The sequence below is a fragment of the Lepisosteus platostomus genome, chromosome 24 (genome assembly GCF_059453375.1).
Source record: "Lepisosteus platostomus isolate fLepPlt1 chromosome 24, fLepPlt1.hap1, whole genome shotgun sequence".
NCBI classification, from domain to species: Eukaryota; Metazoa; Chordata; class Actinopteri; order Semionotiformes; family Lepisosteidae; genus Lepisosteus; species Lepisosteus platostomus.
Window position 1 is genome coordinate 10,211,258 of NC_142634.1, and position 24,146 is coordinate 10,235,403.

Sequence of the window (24,146 nt, forward strand, 5' to 3'; positions counted from 1 at the left end):
ACTTGAACTATATCTAAATTGGATCTGTTGAAATACTCTTCTAAATGTGGTCATACTGTATGTCTGAAGAGAGCAGAGATAGACAAGGCCACAGTCATTGTTGGAACATTTCAATTCAAGCTTTATTGTCCAATTTGGGTAAATTTGTTTTACAGCACACTCTCAACATAACACAATGACAGACAAACTGTACCAACCAATAGTACAGTGAGGTAGAGGGCATCACTATGACAATGAAAGAAAAAAGTTTATTTCTATCTAATTATGAATGCATAGTGAAAGAAGCTTAATAATGTGAAGAGTCTGCCTTTTTGACTAAATCCCTCACATCCCTGTATTCAAATTAATTCTCATAATCGGGACCACAGCAGTTAACAGGCAGGAAAAATACAAGAAGTTAAAATGGTTTAAGTGGAGAGCAAGGGGCCAAAGATACTGCTATTCGGTTCAAATGTTTTTATTTTTTATCCAGACGCGGAGGTAGTTGTCTGTGTGAAACCACTACACCTCTGTGGAAAACAGTGTTGGTTTGTGTGAAACATTTCCCACTCTATGTGTATTTCTACAAGGTGTGAATATGTCGCCTCCTGATGACATTTCCTCTGTTTGTTACCATTCCCAGAAGGATGCAGGTCTCAGCCTAGATAGGCTTTGAGTGCAGGAGGATGCTTCACACCATTAAAGGGTCCAAACAATGTTCCAGTTTTTACTTCAAAGCTGTGCCGTAAGAATACCTTCTTCTTAAGCTTGCAGAGGTTAAATCGAGGTTATTCCATTGAAGCACATACATTTTTAAACATGCACATTATTTATAGCCGAACTGTATGGTACTGTATACTGAGCACCAAAATAAATATCCCCCTATGCATATATGTATTTTGCCGACATGTATGGATTGTGGATTATTGATTAATTGAGAATACCAGACAGACCATGATGCACTCGTGTGCGCTGGTGAGGTGATTGAACTTGTTGAGTGTTGAAGCCTGGTGAAAATCAAGGAGGAGAAACAGAAAACAACTGACTTTCTGTGGCGGACTGGCCAGCTGTATAGCCAAGTCCTGTCTAGGGATGAACCAGGGAATTCCGATGTTTTATAAAACAGTCCAATCAATGGGCAATGCCAGTGTTCCATTAAAGGAAGACATTGTATGTCCTCATATTATTTGAGAACGTGACAGTTGTGGTGTAGATGTGCTGTCCTCCTGGCAGCTTCCCACCAGGAGAGTGCAAACTCCTGGGAAATAACCTTCAGCAACTTACAAAATTAAACTGTTGATTTACAAAATGGGTCAGAATTGTGAGTTTATTCAAGCCTTGGATGCCAATACATTCAAACTACTGTATATTTACCTTTAACAAAACAGCACTGTTCCCAACGGATCCCATTGATCCTGAGAATTGTTATAACTTACAAAAATGTAAGTATGGATTGATGAAGTATGTAAAAAAATATGTTGAAATCTTTTTAATACTGTTAATGCATCTGTTAAATAGTTTGATGATAAAGATTAGGGTTTAAATATGAACAAAAGACCTCCTCTATACTGTATGTGATTCAATAAACATCGTAGCAAAGGTATGGAAAGGGTTTAAATTCTCCCAATAAGAGCTGTTGGGAAGAGAAGAGAAATGCAACACAGGACCTTTATTTGGAAATTAAAACAATGCTAAAATCTCAAGGAAAGCCTAGGAATTGAGCTTGATTACAAATTAGAGGTATGAATTAACCATTCAGACAGTTCTGTAAAAAAATATGACACTGGAAAGCTCTGATTCAGAAGACATAAGAATTATGAAACATTGATCAAGTATGATTATGTGTATCATTAAATATACTGTACTGTATAAATGGCTGTTTTAAAACCCTTATTTACATATATATATAGTTTTTATAAATGTCTATTTGTAAATAAAGAGAAAATAGCACACATGTAAAGTACACTTTATACACAGAGTCCTGATTTTTGCACTACTTTAGAAACCTTTGCAAAAATGCAGCTGTATGGTTTAAATGCACACTGTACTATAAAAGATTAAAAGCCTGACTAAAAAATAGGACAGTACCCAGAAAACACTAGCGAGACATCATTGCTCAATATTAAGGTCTGTTTCCCTCATTTGAGGACGTTTGTCTGCTTCAAGATGTAGCAAATTTCAATGGTTGATACTTAAAAATGCATAAGGCATTCAGTTCTGAAACTGAACAAAACACTTGATAAGAGCTAGAAAAGAACCAAGAGACCTGATCCAGGTAGATCTTATCAGCCTCTCAGGTACATATGGATGGACAGGTCTGTTTTCTTCTCAGGAAGAAAAGGCTGGCTCAAGCAGCTCAGTAAGAGACTCAGCCTGTGGTCTATAACCCGTAACTTTTACTGTAACCTGTAAAATTCTATTCTTAATCGCAGAGTGGCGTTTAGCTTTACTAGGAAGGTGGTATATTCTGAGGCAGCTGCTGATGGGGTACAGTAATGTCATGTTAGACGGCGAAGACATTACTGTGGCTACGTTTGGGCGTTCAGACGTAGGGTCTAAGCGTAAATCACAACGCTACTCAGGAGTCACTGTCTTTAAAAACAAAAGCAAAAATAAATATTGAAGAATTCCCTTATACAGAAATGTGTTGGATTGTTACAGATCAGAGTGTGGCAGCTTCTTAAAAGTTCTGCTTGCTCACGTTGGGAGCCAAGTTCAGACGTCCTACACAGAGGATGACTGGAATCCAGTCAGTGCGGGAGCTTGGTATGACCCTGCAGGGTACTGATTTTTTTTCAGTACCCTGCAGGAGAGCCTCCTTTTCTGTAGTCTGACTCTGCATACAGCTTCTCTCCTTGGCGCACAATGGCCTGGACCACTGCCCCTCTGGACTTCTGCAGCTCCACCTCATGGTTCTTCTGCTCCAGTCCAGCCTGGATATTCTGGGCAAATGGAGGAATGAAAGCGATTTAATACCGTATGGTACTGATTTTTTTATATTCTGTTTTACACTTCCCTGCTAGTCTTGAATGAAAAGCTTTCCTGGCAAGGGATAGAAGGTGTAAAAGAAACCTGAGAGTGTGTTCAGATAGCAGACATCACTGTGTGAAAGCAGGGAGCAAGATGGTATTTTGTAAAGTGCTAATGAGTAAGAGCTGACATGTAGGTCCTATTGTGAGAATTAAGGCACGTTTTATGTATGTGCAGACATATATTTAGCTTTCTGTTTTCTACCATGAACAACTCAACACTTGAGTAAACATTATGAAAGCATCCCAGTTACTGTATATAGTTATTCCTACTATTTTTACTAGATTATCAGATAGCTCAATTAAGACAGAATAGATTGAGATTTTCCAAGTTTTTTTTAATGTAAATGTCTTTGCATAAGGAAGAATTTGCTTAAAACATTTTCACCAACTTTCAACACTTAGGTGACTTAGTACTGTTACTTTCAGTGCCTCACATTAACAAATGCTTACAACAGTCTATAGGATCTGTTAAATTATTTGATCTAAGAGTCTTAAAAACAGAGGTCAGACAAAAATCACTTGAATGTGGTTTTAAAAAAGCATTCAGTTTATTCCATAGAAATAAACATGGATTGAAGTACTTTTTTTATTTGTATTATTTATTTATTTATCAAGTGTATAGTTTAATAAAAAATCAGAGAATACCGAAACAAAAGAACTTGAGCGTTTTAACTAGTGTATTTACAACCTCGACAATAAATGTCTAAATTGTTTTGAATATGGCCCTAGATTTCTAGCAAATAGAAAATGTATCAACAATTCAAATTATTTATAAGCTTTTCTAAGCGCCATTAATTGGTTTTATGTTCTTTATATTAATTTATACTATTTATGTGGTTGTGGAAGTTGTTCCAATAAATCTCATGGTTCTAACAGAGATGTTCTAATATTTAAGGGGACTTTTTGCTGTAACATCATCATCTTAAGAGCACACGAGAGAATGTTGCCTGTCCAAGGTAATCCCATGGGCCAGTTGAAAGAGGGTGGGACTTGAGCAGACATGGTGAAACACTGAGATGATTCAGTGCAGCGTGATTCAGTTTCTGCGTGCAAAGGGCAGAGCACCAGCTGAAATCCCTGGAGCCTACAGTATATCACGGCCCAGAAACTGGTGCGCGTGGGGTGCACGTGGGCATCGGCGCTGTGGATGGTCGAGACAAGCAGGCCCAAAAGCCTCCTACACAGATGAGAGGGCTTTCTGCATTGAAAGAGTGATCAGAGCGGGCAAAAGCACAAACCTGGCTGGGAATCTCAACCTTTCCTTGGGTACAGAACCTGGGTATGATCCGTGAGCAGCTGAGGTACTGCAAAGCGTGCACACCTACTGGGTCACTACTGTAAATGCTGAACAGCTCAGACAAGCAAACTCAGAACTCGGCCTCAGTGAGGCTCGCTCTCTCAGAAGAATCTCTGAATTGTACTTGTTACAGTGCAGAAGTGCACAGTGCACAGTGCACTTCCCAGCCATGCAGCATGAACCACACAGCAACCTGAACTGCCTGACTTCCGTCTCTTCAGTCCCTTGGGAAAGCGCCTATCCTGCAGACAGTGTGCCTCCTATGGCAAAATGCAGCATGCAGTAAATTCCTGGCTGCAGGATCATCATATAGAAATTGTGCTTTGCTAGGTTCAATGCATTGGTGTTACCGTGGGACGTATATCTTACTAGGCACATACTGTATAATAACATCTTTATACTGTATATGTGAGTAGAGCACTACTGCTGTACTTCTTAACAGCTGGTGAAATTGCTCCAGTAAAATGCCTGGTTTATAAATAGGTACAAAAGCAAGTCACTTTGGATAAAAGCATCAGTCAAATGAATAATGGAAGAAAAAAAGCTTTTTTTTCTCTTTGAGGATCACCTTTTCAAAGTCCTTCTCCACTTCTGTTACATTAGGCCATAGCTGGTTGTGTGCCCTGGGCTCAGTGACTGCCTTCTTCACATCGTAGTTAAAAAACAAGGAGTTGAGGATCACCTGCACAAGAAATTAATTTCTCTCATTACTGCACGCCAAGAGTGAAATACACACAAAAACAGATTTCTGCTTTTATTCCCTAAAATACAAAGCAGCAGCTGTGCCGCTTACTTTACAGAAAGTTTCAATGATTAGGTTGCTTGTATCTGTGAAGGAAGCATCATCATTCTTCATTTAATTGAGTGAAAAGTCTACAACTCCTATTGACGTTTTTTCTTTAGTTCTGTGCAAGATGTACTGTAGACTCCACATTGCTTTATACAGTACGCGCACAAAAATCTGGATTATGTGATTTCCTGGTTTCTAATTTTCATATACTGGATATTGTATTCTTTTCCAGCTAAAAGTATCAATTAAAAAGGAGGAGGTATAGGATAAAACTCACATCCAGGGTATATTTTTCAAAATTACTATCTACTTGCAGGCTTATCTACATTTAAACACAGGATCCTGAGTGAGTTGAAACTGGTGTATATTCAATGGTGTATATAGCCACTAAAGCTTCCTTTTTAACAAATGTACTGTAGCTGGCAACGTGAGTGTAAAAGGTATAAAAATTGCCATCAATCCCCTTCCTAAATCAGTTAATGGCATGGCTGGGGAGTGGTTGGTGAAAAATGGGGTCATTTCAGAAATATCTGTGATTAGGAAGAACCTCAGAACAAACTGACACTCCAAGTCTTTTTTCCATGTTGCAGTATTCAGGGGCGGCGGCCTGCCTGTTTTTGTCTCACAACACTCCAGGAGTAAACAAACTCACCAGTGCGGTTGCGGTGGTGATTTTTGTGCCCCCAGACGCACCCACCACCATTTTGACTTTGTTGTTTTGGTCAAACAGAATAGCGGGACACATGGACGACAAAGGCCGTTTACCTGTGGATATATTTTTTTATGAGACCCGAGCTTCTTGGGGGGCAAATTTCCATATTAATTACAAAAGGAAAGTCAACCGTTTAATCTGAAAGCCTGTTGCCTTCATTTAATTTGTTGGGAGTTCAATTTCTAAACTTTTAGAAATTTTGTCTTTTGAAAAAACACGGCTAAAAAAACACCTCAGCTGAAATAGAAAACCACATCTATTTAATTTATTATTACAATAGGTATCACATGGTGTTAATACAATACAATTCTATTAATAGTAAGGTGCTCGCTTACCTGGTCGAATGAAGTTATTTGGTGAAGGAGGAACCCCAAAGCCATTAATTATAAATGGAGAGCTGAAGTCATCCATCTCATTATTGAAGATTATGCCAGTGGACAGAGAACGAACCTTCGACCCAAAGCTATTGGAACCAAATGTAAGAAAAGCAAATTAGAAGGCTGTGTGCTACTTGTCTCTCTGTCATTGTCCAATGCCACACGAGTTGTAGAGAAAAGGAGACCTGGATCCTCACTATTGGTTAATGGTGCTGGTTGCAGACACTGCACTTCCATCTTCGGCAATAACGGAGAGATGTGCCGTGCCGTGGTCGTCGGGATTGTAATATTCAGGTTCGTAATAGGGGACAGGGTGAGTGGTGTTGTCTGTAATCTTTTTCCTGATTGCTGTGGCAGTGTAATCAGAGGTCATGTTCTGGATGAGCTGCCGATAAAGAAAAGAGAAACTGGTTACAGTTAAAAGCAATCTTCAGACGTTTACACAAAATGTCTCTCTCTGACAAGCAGGGAGAAGACAATCAAGTGACAACATTATCCTTATCTGCTCTACTGAACTATCTGATTCTGCATGGGACTGCGGACATCTTGAGGCCATCAATGTCTAAGGGGGTCTATAAGCCTAATGGATGTTTACTAGGTACCACAGTACCTGTCAAGTTTCCTCATTTGCCATCATGCTCAAACAACTTTGTTTTTCCAATTGTTTTAGCACTGGGCCACAATCTCAAATGATTCCTGGCCCTTTAGGAATCGCCAGAGAAGCTAACAACACACAGCGCTCTCCAAAGTTATCCATATCCCCGATAAAAGGGGAATAATAAACATCAGATTTACAGATAGCGGGAAGACAAAAGATTTACAGATTAGGTCATGTTTCTTGCTTAAAACTAAATGTATAATCATAATCTTAATAGTTGTATTTGTTATAATTAAGTAATGAGGGTCACATTTAATTCGCTCCCCCTGTAAATCTTCCTCTGGCAGGGATCACACTGAGCAGACGCCTCCTATGGTGCACTGTGAGGTTCCTCTACTTCAGAGGGGAATGTTGTTAACCATCCTCCATGTAAAATTGCTTCAACATCTCAGTCTGTTTAGTTTTCGTGGGGTGAACAGCTATCTTGAGTTAAATCATAAATACGCAATTTGATTGAGGTCTGGAGATTGAGACGGCCAGGGGAGAACATCTCTTGTGTGTGCTCTTAACCAGTTCTGTGTTGATTTTGTTGACGTGCTTGAATGACAATTTTCATCCAGCGTCAAAATATGGTTGGCACTATATTTTGCCTTAAAATGATTTTTTTCTCTCATTGTCCATTTGGTACTGTATATCAGTTGCACACTGTTGCAGATCAGATTAATCTTAATGGCAGTCCTTTCTACTAGCTATACAGCACCCGTACTTTCATTTCTTAGTTAAAGGCTAGGCCTTTAATGGCTTATAATTCTTATCTTTAAATTATCTCTAAACAGGCACTATTTTAGTCAGGCTGTTGCAGTAAAGTGGATGTGTTTTGTTTAAAGCAGTGCGTAATGTGTTATATGTGTAATGTTCTCGAGCAATCCCTAAAAAGACAGTACAGAGAAGCATGTCAAAGGTGATAAAACCAATGTTTTTTGTAGAACAAGTTAGGACAAGATGTACAACATCACCTTCACAGATCTCTCCCTGCCTCTCAGATTACATAATGCTGAGATGGTGTCATAAGAAGCAAAAATATGCAGTCACACTAACAATATTTGTTATTAGGTTTTTAAGACTTTTAAAAAAATACAGAAGATAAGCGATGGTAGCCCAACCATGGCAAAAACAACAGTGATGCTGAGTTTGCAGGTTATCATAAAAACAACACGCACACCATTACAAGCAAGAGGCCAGTGAGCCCATCTGCCCTGTTTTGTTGTTAGTAACTAACTGATCCAATGATGTCATCCAACCACTTTCTGAAGAAACCCAGGATATTGGCTTCAACAACAAGGCTGAGTAGCTTGTTCCAGGCTCCAGCAACCCTTTGAATAAAAAGGTGCCTCTTATTTTTAGTTTTAAATGCACTTTAATACATGTAGTTTCCACTTACTGTGTGTACTTTGCTTTAAGTGTTACTGTCAGTTCTGAAGAAGTCCACTCTATGGACTTCGTCAATATCTTTGAAAACGGTAAATACTTACAGTAGTCCCCTCATTCAAAAGCCATTCAGTCCTTTCAGCCTGTCAGTGTGGAGATTCCCTAAAGTCTAGTTACACTTCCCTGGACTGATCCTAGAGCAGCAATATCTTCTCTATAACACGGCAACCACAATTGTACGCAATATTCTAAACAAGCCATTGACTAGTGCCTTATGCCATTGTAATATAATATCTCTTGATTTCAATTTAACTTTAACTTTTAGGAAGAGGGCTGTGTTCTTACGTCAGAAATATTGAGGTAGCGGGGATCTCCCAGTCGGCTCCTCTTGGCGTAGGCAAACCGGAAGGCTTCTAAAATGCGATGATATGTGAGAGTTTTCGTCTCTGAGGTAGAAACACTTGCACTGGTGAAGTTGTACCCTGCAAACACACAGTTACATGTTGAATTAATGTACTGTATATATATATTTCCATTGGGAACTTTAAGACAGCTGAATTGTTTTTTAAACGTTGGACAAAATGTTAGATGCTACTCAGAGTAGTGTTGTAGAGAACAGCCACCTCTGTAGTACTAGGTTCTATTTGCCCTCTTGTAGTTACAACTACTTTGTTCTTCCCAAACAAATATCTTCAAGTTCTGTTAAAAGAAATAGAGGATATTTAGTCTCTATTTAACCTAACAGCATCTTTGGCTATTTAGAACTATCTCAAATCATTTAATTGCATTTCTTTAGCACTTTTCAAACCAAAAGACCCTAAAGAGCTTTACTGATAGGAGCAGACCCACTTCAATCACCTGGGTGATGTGCGGCAGCTGGTATTAGCCAGGAGATGAGGTTAAAAAAGGTGAGCCAGAGTGAAAATTTGCCAGCACACCAGGGTTAATACAGCTCCTTCTTATGAGAAGCGAAACAGGATATTTAATAACAAAGCAGGACCTCAGTTTTTAATGTCTCATTTGAAGAATACAATCATATACAATCCTGGTCACCAACTCGGTCTTTGGTTTAGAAATTATAGTCCAGAGTGAAAAGCACCACTGCCTGATCCACTAACACTACTAACAGAGGCAACACGGTCGTCTCCAGCTCATCCATTCCAGTACAGTGCTGATCAGGTCCAGGCTTGCTCACATTCAGAGATCTAATAAGACTGGATTTAGCCTAGATTTAATCTTAAACTAAATAAAATGGGTTTCCTTCACAAAATACATCACTCATACACCAGATTTTCCAGCTAATTCTCATTTTGTGGCGCTGATATTAAATACTGCTTAGTTTCACCGCAGCAAGACACTGTCATTTGTTTTGCTCTGTGTTTTAATATTTGCTCGGTGTTTTAATATTAGAAGTGTGCAAAAAAAAAACAGTTATGTGCCCAGCTCTTTCCTATTAGTACATCTGAATATGCAGCACTCAGAAGTGGATTAGAAAAGATGTTCCAGTGATTAATTTCTTAGACTTTGGTTCTGCCTGAACCTCATGATGTCAGTCCCTGGATGTGAAGCCATGACAGGAGGTGGGGGGACTTGCCAATTAGTGCAAAAATCAAACCGTTCGAGCTGCAAAAGCTTCATTAGTGATGTCTTTTACAGCCGGTCTCTTCGTAAACAGCAAATTAGGAGGATTAAGCTTTTGTGTCTGAGATGTGAGGAAGGGCTGAGCGGGAGGCAGCCAAGGGAGGTCAATTAATCATTTCCAAAGGGATTCGTTTAATCCTCAGCGCCAGACACCTTGCTTCAGGGAAGACGAATGAAAGAGTTAAGCTTTAGATGCCCCACAGCTGGCATTCCCTGCTAAATAACAGGATGCTGTGACATATGTACAGTATTGCCAGAGAAAATCAAGAACGTTTGGGAAAATACCTCATTTCCAGATCATGACTGCTCGTCCAACTAAAAGCACACGCAAACATTGGATTTCTGATAATGAACTCAGTTGGTGTTACAATGTGGAGATCAACAATTTAGGCGCAGCTAGGCCATGATTCCCATCTTTCGTGGAAACTAGTATGAAGCATGATTTTCCCAACAAACTATCCAAGTCAATGACACCAGATCCTACTGCAGATTGATTTTTGATCATGCTGACAGTGCTGACTGGAAGATCTGGAAACGATTTACAACAATTAGGTTTGGACTGGATTCCGACCACCTGCAATTGAAGTAGACCAGGATTGAATTAAAAGAATGGATTCCTTTTTGTTCTTGCACCTTAATGAGTGAAATACATTAAGGACACTGACAGTCACAGTTAGGTCACAGTTTCACTGCAGCACGACACTGTCGTTTTTTTTGTGTCATGATGCAAAAGACCTGTTTGGTGGGCACTGAATGAATTGATCAATACAACAGGATCCAATTCAATAACAGACCAACAGACCAAAAAAATTCTAGTAAAGGTGCCAGGGCAGACACTTTTTTCAGAGTCGTCTCAGCTCATTTTTTTTTCAAAATGCAAAGTATAAATTGTGGTTTATATGGGCATCCCATTGGAAATAACGGTTTTCAATTGTTGTGATCAAACAGCAGCCCAGGGAAGGAGAAGAAAGCTCTTGTATCTGAGAAAGAAGAGTGAAATCAAAGGCTGTAAAGGCTCTAAGTGACAAAGGAGTATGTTTTAAAGAAAGCTGGTTAGATACAGACAGCTCCACCTTGTCACATGGAGGTTCGTATGTACCTTCAAGTATGTTTAGTATGAGCCCTAGAACAGGGCCACTGGAGGGAGCGTTCGGGACATACATGGTGTATTCTCCCACTTTGATCTTCAGCGGTTCGAGGTTCAGCTCAGGCTTGTAATTCCGGAGATCCTCCAGAGTAATGATTCCCCCTGTAACACAGCCAGGAAAACCAAGGAGCTGAATAGGATTTATGTCTGGCAGTGAGATTCCAGCTGCATGTCAGTCTCCCTAAGACAGCCCCGGTCCAAGCAGCCAGGTCTGCAATTTGCACTCATAATAGTAGCTTATAAAATGGCCAGTTAAACAGTTGTACATTTTGATTTTGTGTGCTCTGTGCTCGTTTGTGTGTGTTTTTGCTTGTTTTGATTGGCTGTTCTGAATTGTTCCCTCCTGTGGTGGAGGGACTCATCCCACAGGGCTCTCAAGAGACAGAACAAAATACAAAAAAGACCTCTTATTTGTGACCTTTCTCATGTCTTGACGAACTAAAAGGGGACAGACGTTTTAACTAAGCTGTATCTTTTTTTTCGGGCCCAAAGCCATGTGTTCCAAATGATTTTATCACAACATGTTAATTTTAAGTTTTCATTTCTGGTTCATAAATGTGCCTAGATTTGTTCATGCACACATAAAAATGTGAATGACCACCCCATTTTTATTACTGAAGGTATTAAACATTCTCTAGTTGTGAGAGATGTCTTTGTATGTGTTAGAGGAAAAAAATTAAGACTAGTTTTTAAAACTGAGCTAAAGGAACCATAAAATCCAGTTTATTTCCCATCGTCTGCCATCAGACCAGTTTCTTACTGTGTGGGATCCTCACCACCATTTCAGTTTTCTTCCAGAAAATGAGGAGATATTTACTGTACCCGCTGATTGGATGTCCTTTACAATGTCCTGTGCCAGGGATCCATTGTAAAAAACATCAGGTCCTTCATCAGCTATTTTCTGGTAGGTGTCAGCTAATCTGGGAAGTTTAATGGTGTCATTTTCCTTCAGGATGCTTTTCTCCGAGTTGCAAAATACCTCGCTGCAGGGGAAAAAAAGGAAAATAATAAAAGTCATCTTCGCAACATGCAAGACTTCCTTCTAAACTGGGAACTGCAAAGCCACTCTCCTCTCCATTTAAATAAGCATTGTACATAAAGCCAAAATGCCATGTGAAAGGGAGATGCATATCGAAATCACAGCAATTCTGAAGGCTTCAAGTTTACGAGAAATTTTCAAAAGGGCAGTAAGAGGTCATCAGATTTCCCAAGGTACCTGTTATATAAGGAGGAATAAAGACGCAATTAATGTGCTTCCAATTCTGGCCTCAAATTCAAAAACACTAGAAGATGTGGTGAAACCTGGACATGCTGAGATAATTGCGTAGTCTGTCCAGTAGACTTGTTAGGTTGAGATTAAAGAGAGTTACCAGAAGCATTAAAATTTTAACTTGAACAGAGGGTGGCACAGGGTTGCAGGAGTGAGCTTTGCTGCCTCGCAGTGCTGGGGCCCTGGGTTCAATTCCTGGGGCGCTATCTCTGTGGAGTTTGTATGTTCTCCCTGTGTTAGTGTGGGTTTCCTCCAGGTGCTCCTGTTTCCTCCCACAGTCCAAAGACGCACTGGTAGGTTCATTGGCTTCTGGGACAATTGGCCCTGGTGTGAATGTGTGTGTGTTTCAGTCTGTGTCTGTGGGTGCCCTGTGATGGACTGCCTTCTTGTCCAGGGTGTATCCTGTCTTGCACCCATTCCTTGCCAGGATAGGCTCTGGCTCCCCTGTATTGGATAAAATGATTAGAAAATGGATGGATCGAACATGAATAGAATGATTTTTTTCCCGCTGGTGGAAATGAGAGGAAGCATCAAGATCAAACACTGGCCTGGCTGAAAGCGCAGGTGAATTCTGTTCCATTTCGGAGAGTCCTGTTGCTCTCCTTCTCCGTACGGCGCTGGTGACCAGAGAAAGCCCATGAGCGGAGCACGAGAGGACGCGGCGTTCACCCACCACAGCGCCGGGTCTCCTTCGATCGTCTGCCTGTTCTCGTTGATGGCGGCAGCCAGAGCCCTGCCCACCGGGAACCCACTGCGTGCCAGGGCAATGCTGGGCTCGAACAGCTCTTTCCATTTCAACTTGCCATGGCGCATGTGTGCCAGTTCGTACCCCCGGATTTCACTCGGAATAGCTATGGACAGCCCACCTGCCGGAGCAAATGGGTAAAGAAAATGGTGATTATTAACAATAATAATAATAATAATAAAAATAATGGAGATCCACACCACCACCACCATCTGGATGATGTAATGGCAGGCAAAGTGCTCCAGTACACTCTCCACAAACCAGCTTTCAGTGGGGAGGAGAGCAGAGTGATGAAGCCAGTTCAGAGACGGGCATTATTAGCAGGCCATGATTGGTAAAGGCCAGGGGGGAATTTGGCCTGGGCGCTGGGGTAACACCCCTACTCTTTTCGAGAAATGCCCTGGGATTTGTGATGACATCGGAGAATCAGGACCTCAGTTTTACATCTTATCCGAAGTGCGGCACTGCTTTTATAGTATAGCGTCCCCATTTCTTTACACTTTTGGGAGGTTATTTCCAAGTAAACTACAGGCAGGCATTACAGTAGGTGCATTGTGTCTCTTCAGGACCATTTAACAGCTTTAGACTTGCCTGTATACATTGAGAGGGTGAGTGGTCTGAGACGCAGATGAGCTTGGCTGAGGGAGCTCAATTCAAAATACTTTAGCCATTCCTAGGGGGGCAATTTAATTTAATGACAGTCTGGCCATGGGGTTCATCAGTTAGGGACAGGGGATGCCAGCGGCGTGAACCGGTGAAATGTGGGTAAGAAGAGTTCTTAATCTTCAGTTCCGAGCTCCAGTGAATGTACAAGCACTTGCCAGGTACCCAGATGTTAGTGTCTAGTGAAAAAGTGGATACATTACCTTTCTGGGACAGTTGTGTGTTATTGCCAAACATGTTTTCTGTTGCATTCCTTGGTGCGGTCTCCCTGGCATCGATAACCTCTACTTGTCCTGAAAAAGTAAACGATTCTCATCGAGGATCTGCACTGTACGGAATTAATACAGACTTTTCCTGATCCCTCTCTCTTGAACTGCAGACTCTACCTGTGGAGGCATCATATATAGTGAGGAAGAGCCCTCCTCCTATGCCCATGCTGTGAGCGTTCATGAGTCCCACGCACAGTAAAGCTGCAATCGAGGCGTCCACTGCGGAGCCTTTCCTCTTCAGGATGTCTCTGAAACAAACATGGGAAAAGTAATATATGACAGGGGGCCCTTTGGAAAATTGACCTTATTTGGTGGGGAGTAGCTGATTGACCCGAGAATGTTGTTTTTTTGCAAGTAGCAAGTGTAGCAGTTTCAGCAGCGTGAGTGGGTAGTGCGGTCAGATTCCCACAACCCCGTGTAAAGATGTAAAAGCAGGACATTTTCTGTTCTTAGTCTTAGTTTTCTTGTGTTCTCCGGATTGTGTTTCACTTTTTATTTTGAAGAAATCAACAGGGTTGTGCTTTGACAGATTCTGAAAGATTGAATCAAGTCCCATCGTGTTTTTCTGCGTTCAATCCTTACAATATTCAGTTCTTTTGAACTGTCTGACTGTCGCATTGCTCTAAATCTGGGAATACTAGTCTAGTCTACTGAGGACCGGAGCAGCCAAAGTGGCACACTGGATTCTCAACGATACGTTACACAAAAGATCATAAATGTGTTAACCTAGAATCACTTCACTATAACCAATTTACAGGAGTTATCCATAACTACATCCTTCTATTTTCTAACTGCTTTATCCAATACCAGCGTCCGGGGGCAGCCAGAGCCTATCCCAGCAAGCAATGGGCTCAAAGGAGGATACACCCTGGATGGACAAGTGGATCACAGGGCAGATGTAGACACAAACACTCAGCTCAAGGCCACTTGTCCCAAAAGCCAATCTACCTTCCAGTACGTGTACGGACTATGGGACCAAACACGAGCACCCAGAGAGAATTCACAAGAATATGGGGAGAACATTCAAATTCCGCACAGATAGCACACTGGGAATTCATCCCAGGGCCTCAGTGCTGCAAGGTAACATTGCTAAACACTGTGTTACTGCTCTGCCCTCCATAATTACACTGAAGAACAATCTAGATTATCTTTAAGATGGCATCTGAACAATTGACTCCACTTCTTACAGCAGTCTATGCTTACTGCCCAAATTATTTGCTTTGCACATCCCATTCTCAAGATGTTATTATTAGATTTTAGCAGTGCATACCAAAGAAGTTTCAATTACTCTTTTGACAAAGGCTAGAGTGAATAAGAAATTAATGTGCAGTCTTTTTCCAACGTTGGCAAGGCAGACCTTAATAGGGGTTTTGGGAAACCCTCAGGATTCTTTAGAAAATCTGGATCATTTTTTTTCCTGTACAGGAAATTACATTCAGAGAGTGAGTCACAGAAATAATTAAAATTCATCTGACTGTCCTGTGGATTTTTAAATATGTTTTTAGCCGGTGGCACAGTTACAGATACATTTTTAATCTAGAAAAAAAGAATATTCACCTGTGAGACTAATAGCTCTGCCCATTATATTAAACATGTTACTAGACATATTAAAATCAAACTAAATCATCTTTAATGAAGAATGCTTCCATTGTTCTTTTCTTATTTTATACTGGCCTTCCCCAACACTGGTCCTAGAAAGTGGCATGGTAACCAGGTAACTCAATTAATTATGCACTTAACAGTTCTGTTTTGTTCCCAGGCATCTCGTGATTTTACAGTGTCTCACTATACCTGCTTGGTTGTGGCCCTTCCAGGTATCGATTAGACCAGAACAACTTTTACAGAGAAGGACAATTAATGGATGTGGTTGTTGTAAAAGGGTTGCGATAACAGGTAATGCAGCCGGTTCTACAGTGCCCTGGGGCATCAGTGGCACACAGAACACAAGAAACTCACCGCCCGATCTCGGAGCATTTGCCTGCATCTGCAGCCACAGCAGCATGGGTGTAGTAGCCTTCTTTTGGTGGGGCTCTTGAGTCCAGCCCATAGAAGATGCCCAGGAAGATACAGAGCACAGCCAGCAACAGCACCACCACACCGACAATGACAGACTTTCTTTTCATTTTTCTGCAGACGTAAGGTGACAGACATGTTTGTGTGAGGTAGAACTGTGAGGAAAGACGGAACATTATCAACCCCACCACCACCCACCCTCCCCTGGAACAACAGACATACTGAACGACATGCACTAACACTAAGAACACTAATAGAGCGCAGTCCTTGTTTCACTATGAAACTAGAAATAGCTGTGGAGTTTCAACAATAACTTTGTTGTGATAGACTTGACATTTTATTTCTATAATCATCTATTGAATCCCTTTAAGCTGTTCCTTAAGAAAGCAGTATCCAGTCTCAGGTGAGTTGTGCAGACCTACCTGGGAAACAGATTCTTCAGTCAGAGTTTGTTCACTGATTAGTAAGTGTTGAATGACCTGGTTCTGCCACTTATACCTTCCATTTGAGGAAACATTGTGCCTTAATGGGTCACGTTGACCACAAAGCAATAATTTGCATGTCCAGATTTTGAAAAGACAGATAGCTTTGGCTCCTGTGGATCTGCTGTATTTCTGGCTTCAGTTTTTCATTTTTCCTGTGTATCTTGTATCCAGGGAACAGGCTCGACTAAAGTTTTGTCACTCATGAATATGCCGAAAGTCTTCAATTCCCATCTAAACATCTTAAAGAAGATTCATTCTTAAAGAAGATTCAATGTGCAACCTTGAGCCTAAGCTGGACATTATCTCTGTATGTCGTGTGACATGACGATGCATTGCATGATCCCAAAAAAAATCCAGCCCCCATATAATTAAAAAATGAAGTCATTCTGACCTGATTGTGAGTTTGGTACAGTAGCAAACGTTGCTAGGGACCAAGGGTAGGTGCAACACATCCACAGAGTTCAGGACGATGAAGGGTGCCAAGGTAATTACACGCTTTCCATTGATCTCTCTCCACTTAACTGTACAGTCAAGTAAAGTTTGTTCACCACGAAAAAGAGGCTGCCAGCTTCTGCCCAGACGTGTCTGAAGCTAGTGATGTCATAATTGCTGTCAGCACTGACACTGTCTGGCCCTCATTCCCAACCCAGTTTACCTGCAGCAATTACCATTCTTAACAGGAGTGAAAAGGCGGCGTGTCTGTGCTTGTGATTTCATACAGTAACATTGAGAGCTTACGGGCAAATCATTGATTGTCACAAGTAAGCACGGGAAAGATATGCCAAATATTGCAAACTCTTAATTATGACAGCTAAAATCATTACCCAACCATTTCCTTTAAGCTAAATCTTTGTCTGTTATTCAGTTGGGTGCAAACATCTGCATCATTTGTCCCTTTGGCGCATTTTTGCAGCTGTCTTGACTATAACTTAATAATGGCACTCAAAAACTGTTTTTGCACAACACAATTTCTCTGATTTGAAACTTTCCCAAAAACAAATTCAAGGGAATTCCTCTAGCCTTGTCATTCTGTATACCAAGGTCAATTCTTTAAGAAAAAAATGTATTTTGCACTTTTTAATATACAGTATAGCGTGTGAGCTCTAGTGCCAAAGGTGAAATGTTGTGTGTCTAATATGTACTTTATGTTTAAATCTAGAACACAAAGCATTGTTTAACAGTCATGCCTTCTTATTCTTAAAATCATTCATATAAAAGAATCAATAGTCTGCAATCACTATTCCTATTTATTAAAGATTTTTAAAGTAGGCAGCAGCACATCAAGAAATTATTTTTAACTAGCATTTTTCAGAATCAGTCTGGTTGGAGGTGTCATCATAGTTCAAGTATCATTCTATCACAATTCACTGTTGCCAACACTTCTTACACAAGAGAGTAGTGTACCTCACTGTACTTCCTGAAAAACAGCTTCTCTCTTAGAGTAATGGTGAATTGGCTCATTAACAACGCCTGCACTGCCTTCGAGCAGGCAGTAAAATCAGCTACAATAAAAGCAAGTACTAAAGTACAGAGTCCTTTAAATGACAAAACTGTCAAATAGTCATATTTCTGTATGTCTTACTGATTCCGACCGTCCTTGTTAAAACTCAACCAACACTTTTCCAGCTGACAATAAATCCTGTGCTAGCTCAATAACTTTTACATTATGCAGAAATACAAGATAAAACAACTCTGACTTCAGATGATTTGAGTAGCTTCCGTTTTATAACTGACATCATAATAGAGTGTGGCTTTTACAGGCTTGACAAGTTAAGATAAAATACATTGACTTCAGACAGTAATTTAATTTCAATATATATATTCTGTTTCATACCTTATTATGGTAGACTCCTTTTGTTAAGCGACGGTTCTGTTACTGATCTGTGTCCCACCTCTTTCTCACAGTCCTTTAGACTGTACGGAGGGTTGGGCTTCAAAGTGCATCTGCCACAATTCCATTCAACTTTCACCTTATCGATATAAAAATAACCTTTGGCTATTACCTGGAACCTATAGTGTTACAGAGGCAAAAAAGTGATACTGTAGCTTGGTTGCAAACACCAGAAGAAAATTCGAAATAAAAGTAATTCACTTTTTTTGTGTGAAAATCGAATAACCTAAAAATTGAAGGTTTACCCTCACTCTCCTTTTCCCTCATTCTAAATTATTACTTTTCAGATTACTTCACAGCTTTTTAGTTTCAGAAAAATTACCAATAACACTTTGGAATAATACACTAATGCAACTGCAACTATTTGCCATTTTCAATACCATTTTAAATGTGCTCTTTAGACCTCTCACTTACTGTAAACAGATAATGCTGATAACATACTGTATATATTGTAAATGGGATTATGTTTTATTGCACAGCCTAAGGAAATAGATCTTTGCCAATATCCAGCAAATTGTTGAAAAAGAGAAGATTTGTTGGCTGTTTATATATACAGTACTTAGCAATATATTTGCAATTGATTGTGTCCAAATTTGTAATCAATGTATACTGTATGCAAATATGATTATATAAAATAAAATGTGGTATTGGTCCTTCATTTTTAAATGTAGACAAAAGTCATGGAAATGCAGTTTTCTTCACTGAGGGCAAAATCCTGTTAGCTTAGATCATGGCCTCTTAGGATGTCTCTCTGTCCTTTCCTTGTAGACTAAAGGTTTTGCTCATTGGTTGAGCGTTTGGGTCAACATGTGCAACAATTAACTGAGAGCACTTTGCTCCTGGCCCTCTCTTCACTGGCTGAAGGTAATTAACCTTCTCAAATACACTGAACTCTGAATTCTTTGAAAGTTAAATAATAACTGGATTACTGTAGGTTAGTTGGGAATAACTACCTTGTCAATTCCATACTTAAAATCAGGAAGCGAAAGATTCCAGCAAACTCCTCGGATTCTCCCCTGCTATAAACCAGGGTTAAAATACTGCACTTATGTTAGCATGACGAAGTAGAAAGTGAAGGGACATAATATAATTGTGACCTTTCACGTAAACTACCTGAAATGTTTTCCCCCTTAGTTTAAGATTATTCTTTTTCTCTTTGAGGTCGATACCATAGGTAAGAAAAAAAGTCTTAGGACTAAAGGCATTTCACGTTTACAAGATTTGCAGAACCCACTCCTGCACTTGAAAAACACACCACCTGTTTCTCCAGCTCCTTGTCACGCACTGGCCAAGGGTTAACTGGATTCCCTCTTTGTAACCAAAGAAAAATACATCTCCAACACAGGAATAAAAGGGGAAAAAAAAGCCAAGATTTTTTTCCTTTACAGCTGCAAATCCCTGGCATTATTTTCATTATTAAACATAGGAGGAGAGCCCACAAACCAGCGGCCCAATTTTATAAAGCAAAAACATGTCGGACTGCATTCTTTCCCCAATCACACCAAAGCAATGCAATGCCACCAAAATACAGTAATTAGTCCAGTCCTGTCAGTCAACACACAGCACACACTTCTCAGGTTAATGAAAAGTGCCTTTTGCTTGTTAATGAAAACTCATAAGACTGTTAAAGTGATATAAAAGACCAGCTTTCACAGAATGGTAAAGGGGACTTCAGTACTGCACTTTTGTTAAATTACAGGATGTTTTTAAGGAGTCATTTTCAGTTTTCTGTTCTTTTACAAAGGTACTCTATTTTGGGAGATTGAATTCTTTTTCCAGCCTTCTGTATAATGGCCTATTTTGGAAGTAGTAGGATTAGAGCTGTTCCAACCATATGTTGTAAAGAAAACATGATGTTTTTTTCTTTTGGTACATTTTGTACTAGCAAGTTCAAAGGTCTTAGGACATTTACTGTACTCAACAACGGATATATTGTTTCTCACTATATATAATTCTACCCACCAAAAAAGAACAGGGCCCTTTAACTGCTCTTATAAATGTTTACCTAAATGTGTATAGTATTTTCACATTTGTCTATGCTTTTACAATGTTTCTTATATTATTGTTATACAGTATATACAAAAGTAACCACAGGTTACATATTGTACAGTAAATAGTGTACTGTGAGTCAGTCTTGTTTGGAAATCGCTTTAAAAGGATTTGCCTCAGCAATTAACACACATATATATATAATGATTTATCAGAAAATACACTGATAGTATCAGAAGGATGATAAAACTAACTAGAACGAAGTTGTTAGATTTTATAATGCTTACATGCTGTATTTTCATGATTGCCATAATACTTTCTCTCCCTGAAGAATATTTTTATTTGTGTTTTATTGGAGTTACTAATGATGGAGGCATCAACAACAGTGACAGATCATTTCATCAGTGTTTTGTCTCCACTGTGGGTGATGTGCTCGCCCTTAGTGGAGTTCTCTGCGCTCAGGTAAACCAAAGCTTGATCTGTTTTCACACAGAGCCGGGGCTTAACTCTCTATGAGGGGCTGAAAAAGACAGAACATAACAGCAGTAGAGAGGTACAGTACTGTTGTAAATGCAGGGAGGCAGGGCCAATGAGCAAACTGGCCGGCTGACTCAATTTAAAGGCCACGAATAAGCAAGGAAAACTGGCTCTGGAAAGAAAAAGCAAAGTTCTTTTATACGTTATTCGGTGTAGTGCATCCATTATTTCATGGCGCTTCTACCTGAGTGCACTTACTTTCCCCATTAAACACCAGTTAGCTAGCGGAGGACCTGTACAGAAAACAGGCTGTGTGCCCCCATGGAATCCTCTGACAACATCTTGTAAGCTGCTCAGTGAGGCATAGAATATTAGAACATACCAAGCACAATACTGAGTACCCAGAGAGTTACGGTTCAATCTCACTGGTTTCTAAAAGAGTTCTTTCTCTCCCATTTACTGTGAAGCACAGGAAAAACAGAGGAAAGGGAAACAGTAAAGCATGGTGAAGCACAGAGAGACAAGGTAAACCAGGACACAAGCAGTGAGAAGCCGTGGTACAGTAAAGTAAGTGCTCTGTAAAACTAAAATGACTGTGCACATTTACTGTTGCAATGTAGAATTAAGTGTATTCTTTCTTGCTTTCTTTTTGTCCTCTTGTTTCATTTCTGGTGCAGGCTTGTGCTTCAAAGCATTTGCGATTGAGCTGGATTTACTGCTCTTCGGGAACACATTGCTTCTGTAACATCCAAAAGTCTTCTCTCAGCTGTGCGTGTCGGGAGCTTGGCTTGATTCCGATGTGTTGGGACAGGAGCATGAGGATTGTTAACCCTCTCCATGTCCTCTTCTGATGAACACAGGACACAAACTCAAATGTAGATGCAACCTATGCCACAACCATGCTGGGGAAGAGATGGAGAAAGTTTCCATATATACTGGCAGTGTCCAAGAACTCAGTCTTACTGGGAAGAAGTGTGGTCTCAGATTCAAGATCTATTATGTTGAGAAATTCCAGAGTCTTGTCCGGTTCTGGATCTGGGTAATCTGCCTGACGAGGTTGTGGGAGGAGATAAATACTTGCCGAAAGTATTTTTGGCAGCAAGCAAGAAAACTATAACACGTAAACAGTAATAAAGAGACCCCCCCAACCAAAGAAAACTGGACTGTTATTGTTTCAGACATGTATGAAATGGAAAAACTAACCTTTCCGTTAAGACTCCAGAAGGAGGTTTTTGAGAGATATTGGGAGAGGCGGATTATTTATATAACCTAATGATAATGATTTTATGTTTTTGGAAGTTTGTACTTTTTTTCTTCACCTGCCTTTCTCCCTCCATAGAAAAGCAAAAGAATGATAAATAGACTTTGTACTCATTTCTATATGTAATACTTGAGGTTCTGAGATGACCGGCAATCTTTTTTTTTTCTTTTTGTCTTCTGATTGCCTTTGTAGATTCATAAATTAAAAAAAAAACAGAAGTACCAAAAGAGACGATGCAAACTAAAGCCTATGTGAAGGGAGAGAGAGGGCGTGTGTGGGCGCTCGATTCTAAGTCAGAGTCGGAGTGGCGCAGACAGATGCCTGGACTCCAGACCCGCACCCTCATGTGAAGCTAGTCTCCAGTGCCCTGGACTGCTGAGTCAGCATGCTGACAGCGTCGATAATGAAATACAGGCAGCTTCCCAGGGAGCCCCAGTGATTCCTAGGCTCCTCATTTCTATTCAACCTCAGGCTACAGCTTTAAAATCAGGGCTCCCCTCCCTTGCAGCCTTTCATATCCTGCTTGTGTGCAACACAATCCATCATATCACCACCATTCTTATATAACCGACTAGGCATGTGGCGTAACCTATAAACATGCTTATGATGCGCCTTTGTTAAAGTCTAATCCACCTAATTACAAGCCTTAAGCACAAGCTCCATCGTTTTGAAGTGTCACAGATATGAACGTTTTTCTTCATGCACAGCCTGGCTTCTGTGCAACTCCCTGTGCACACACACACACACTACAAAGGGCTTTGAAATCTGGTTTTGCTTAGAAGTGCAATTTTTTCCCCATGCAAAGTCAAGTCAAAAGCAGTAGCTTGGAGTTAAGAAGAGATTAGGTGGTTACCAATAAATAAGCCTTCTTGCCTTAAGTGAAAAGGAACAATATTTAGTATTCATGAAGACACTTGTTTCCTTGTTTTTGCACCATCTGTCAGCACTGCAGAGCTTTCCACTGTACCAGAATCTCTCTAATGTCACTGTAATGAAAATAAGCAGGCATGTCATATTGTATGACATGCAATTATATTAAAAGGGAAATGCTGGGTGTTCTTTGGTACCACCCTATTATTAAGTCCTACATTTTTTATCACAGATTGTAAAGATCAAGAGGTAATAAAACTGACTATATAGTATTTACTGGACAGCAATGCTTAATGCATCCTGTTCTATACATAAAATGTAGTATTTCCTGGTGTAGTGAGAGTCTAATTCTATGTATGTCTTCCTGTAGTATACCTTAGGATCTGAAAGTCTGCTTTTCCATATTGAGAGGAGCAAATAGAAAAGAGAGAAGTTTCTACTCATAAGACAGTCCTGTGATATAGTGCACAAATTGCATGATGTAATTTGCAAAGCAGGTAGGGACAAGCTTAATTAACTGATGTACATAAGTAATCCCAGAACCCTACACCTAGGGCACGTCTGATGAAGATTGTGCCTCATGCTATTTATTTATCCAATATCAGAGAGGCGGGAGGACATGTGCAGGCTACCTCAGAGGTACAGCTGAAGGACTGAAAGCACACAACTGATCCCGACACCTCCCCACTGGAGAACCCCGAGAAAACTTACATACAGTACATGACCACAGGGAGAACATGCAAACTATAGACAGACTGGCTTTCGATAATAACGTCTTGACTTCCCGTCTTGACTTTTTGTCTTACTTTCTCTTCCAAAAGATGTGATTTTGCAAAAGCCTTTTTGTACTTCTTAAGGGAGCTCGACCGTATTTTATTCCTCTCTACATTCAAATGATCTGCTACACTTCATGATATTGTAAGGCTTGTTCACTGTTTACAACCTACAGTACCTGAAAAAGTCTCGGAAAAAAACAGAACAGGGGGAAAAGGGTATCGTGTCCTGTCATTTATACAATTTATAACCCTGCGAACACACGTGTCTGAAAATCAAAGACAGAAACGGATAATACTGCTCCGTTTTTCATACAGTGGCCTACCATTTCATTTAATGTACAACCCGCTTCAAGTGATCACTTTAGCTTTGAGACAATGTTTCACATCAAACGGAAGACACCTGCAGCAATCCCGTCGGTGTATTTTATAACAAGCG

The 24,146-nt window shown here is 40.2% G+C and overlaps 1 protein-coding gene across 4 annotated transcripts in view; it reads right to left on the reverse strand.

Annotated features, from left to right (window-relative positions):
• Positions 1–97: 97 nt before the first annotated feature.
• The window catches only part of LOC148641605 (glutathione hydrolase 1 proenzyme-like), a 67,913-nt gene continuing 43,864 nt past the window's right edge, over positions 98–24,146 (reverse strand). The window contains exons 1-14 of one of the 4 annotated variants that reach the window (XM_088618825.1): positions 18,281–18,367; positions 16,838–17,037; positions 15,905–16,075; positions 14,066–14,196; positions 13,883–13,972; positions 12,945–13,137; positions 11,824–11,984; positions 10,954–11,103; positions 8,559–8,695; positions 6,385–6,572; positions 6,146–6,273; positions 5,751–5,863; positions 4,877–4,990; positions 98–2,921 (exon numbers count right to left, since the gene is read on the reverse strand). In XM_088618825.1, the coding sequence (XP_088474951.1) occupies positions 2,775–2,921; positions 4,877–4,990; positions 5,751–5,863; positions 6,146–6,273; positions 6,385–6,572; positions 8,559–8,695; positions 10,954–11,103; positions 11,824–11,984; positions 12,945–13,137; positions 13,883–13,972; positions 14,066–14,196; positions 15,905–16,071 (1,719 nt within the window). In that variant the 5' untranslated portion in view covers positions 16,072–16,075; positions 16,838–17,037; positions 18,281–18,367 and the 3' untranslated portion in view covers positions 98–2,774. Of the gene's footprint in view, positions 2,922–4,876; positions 4,991–5,750; positions 5,864–6,145; positions 6,274–6,384; positions 6,573–8,558; positions 8,696–10,953; positions 11,104–11,823; positions 11,985–12,944; positions 13,138–13,882; positions 13,973–14,065; positions 14,197–15,904; positions 16,076–16,383; positions 16,772–16,837; positions 17,038–18,280; positions 18,422–24,146 lie in introns of those variants that run through there. The other 3 variants (XM_088618824.1, XM_088618827.1, XM_088618826.1) reach the window with 3 other exon arrangements.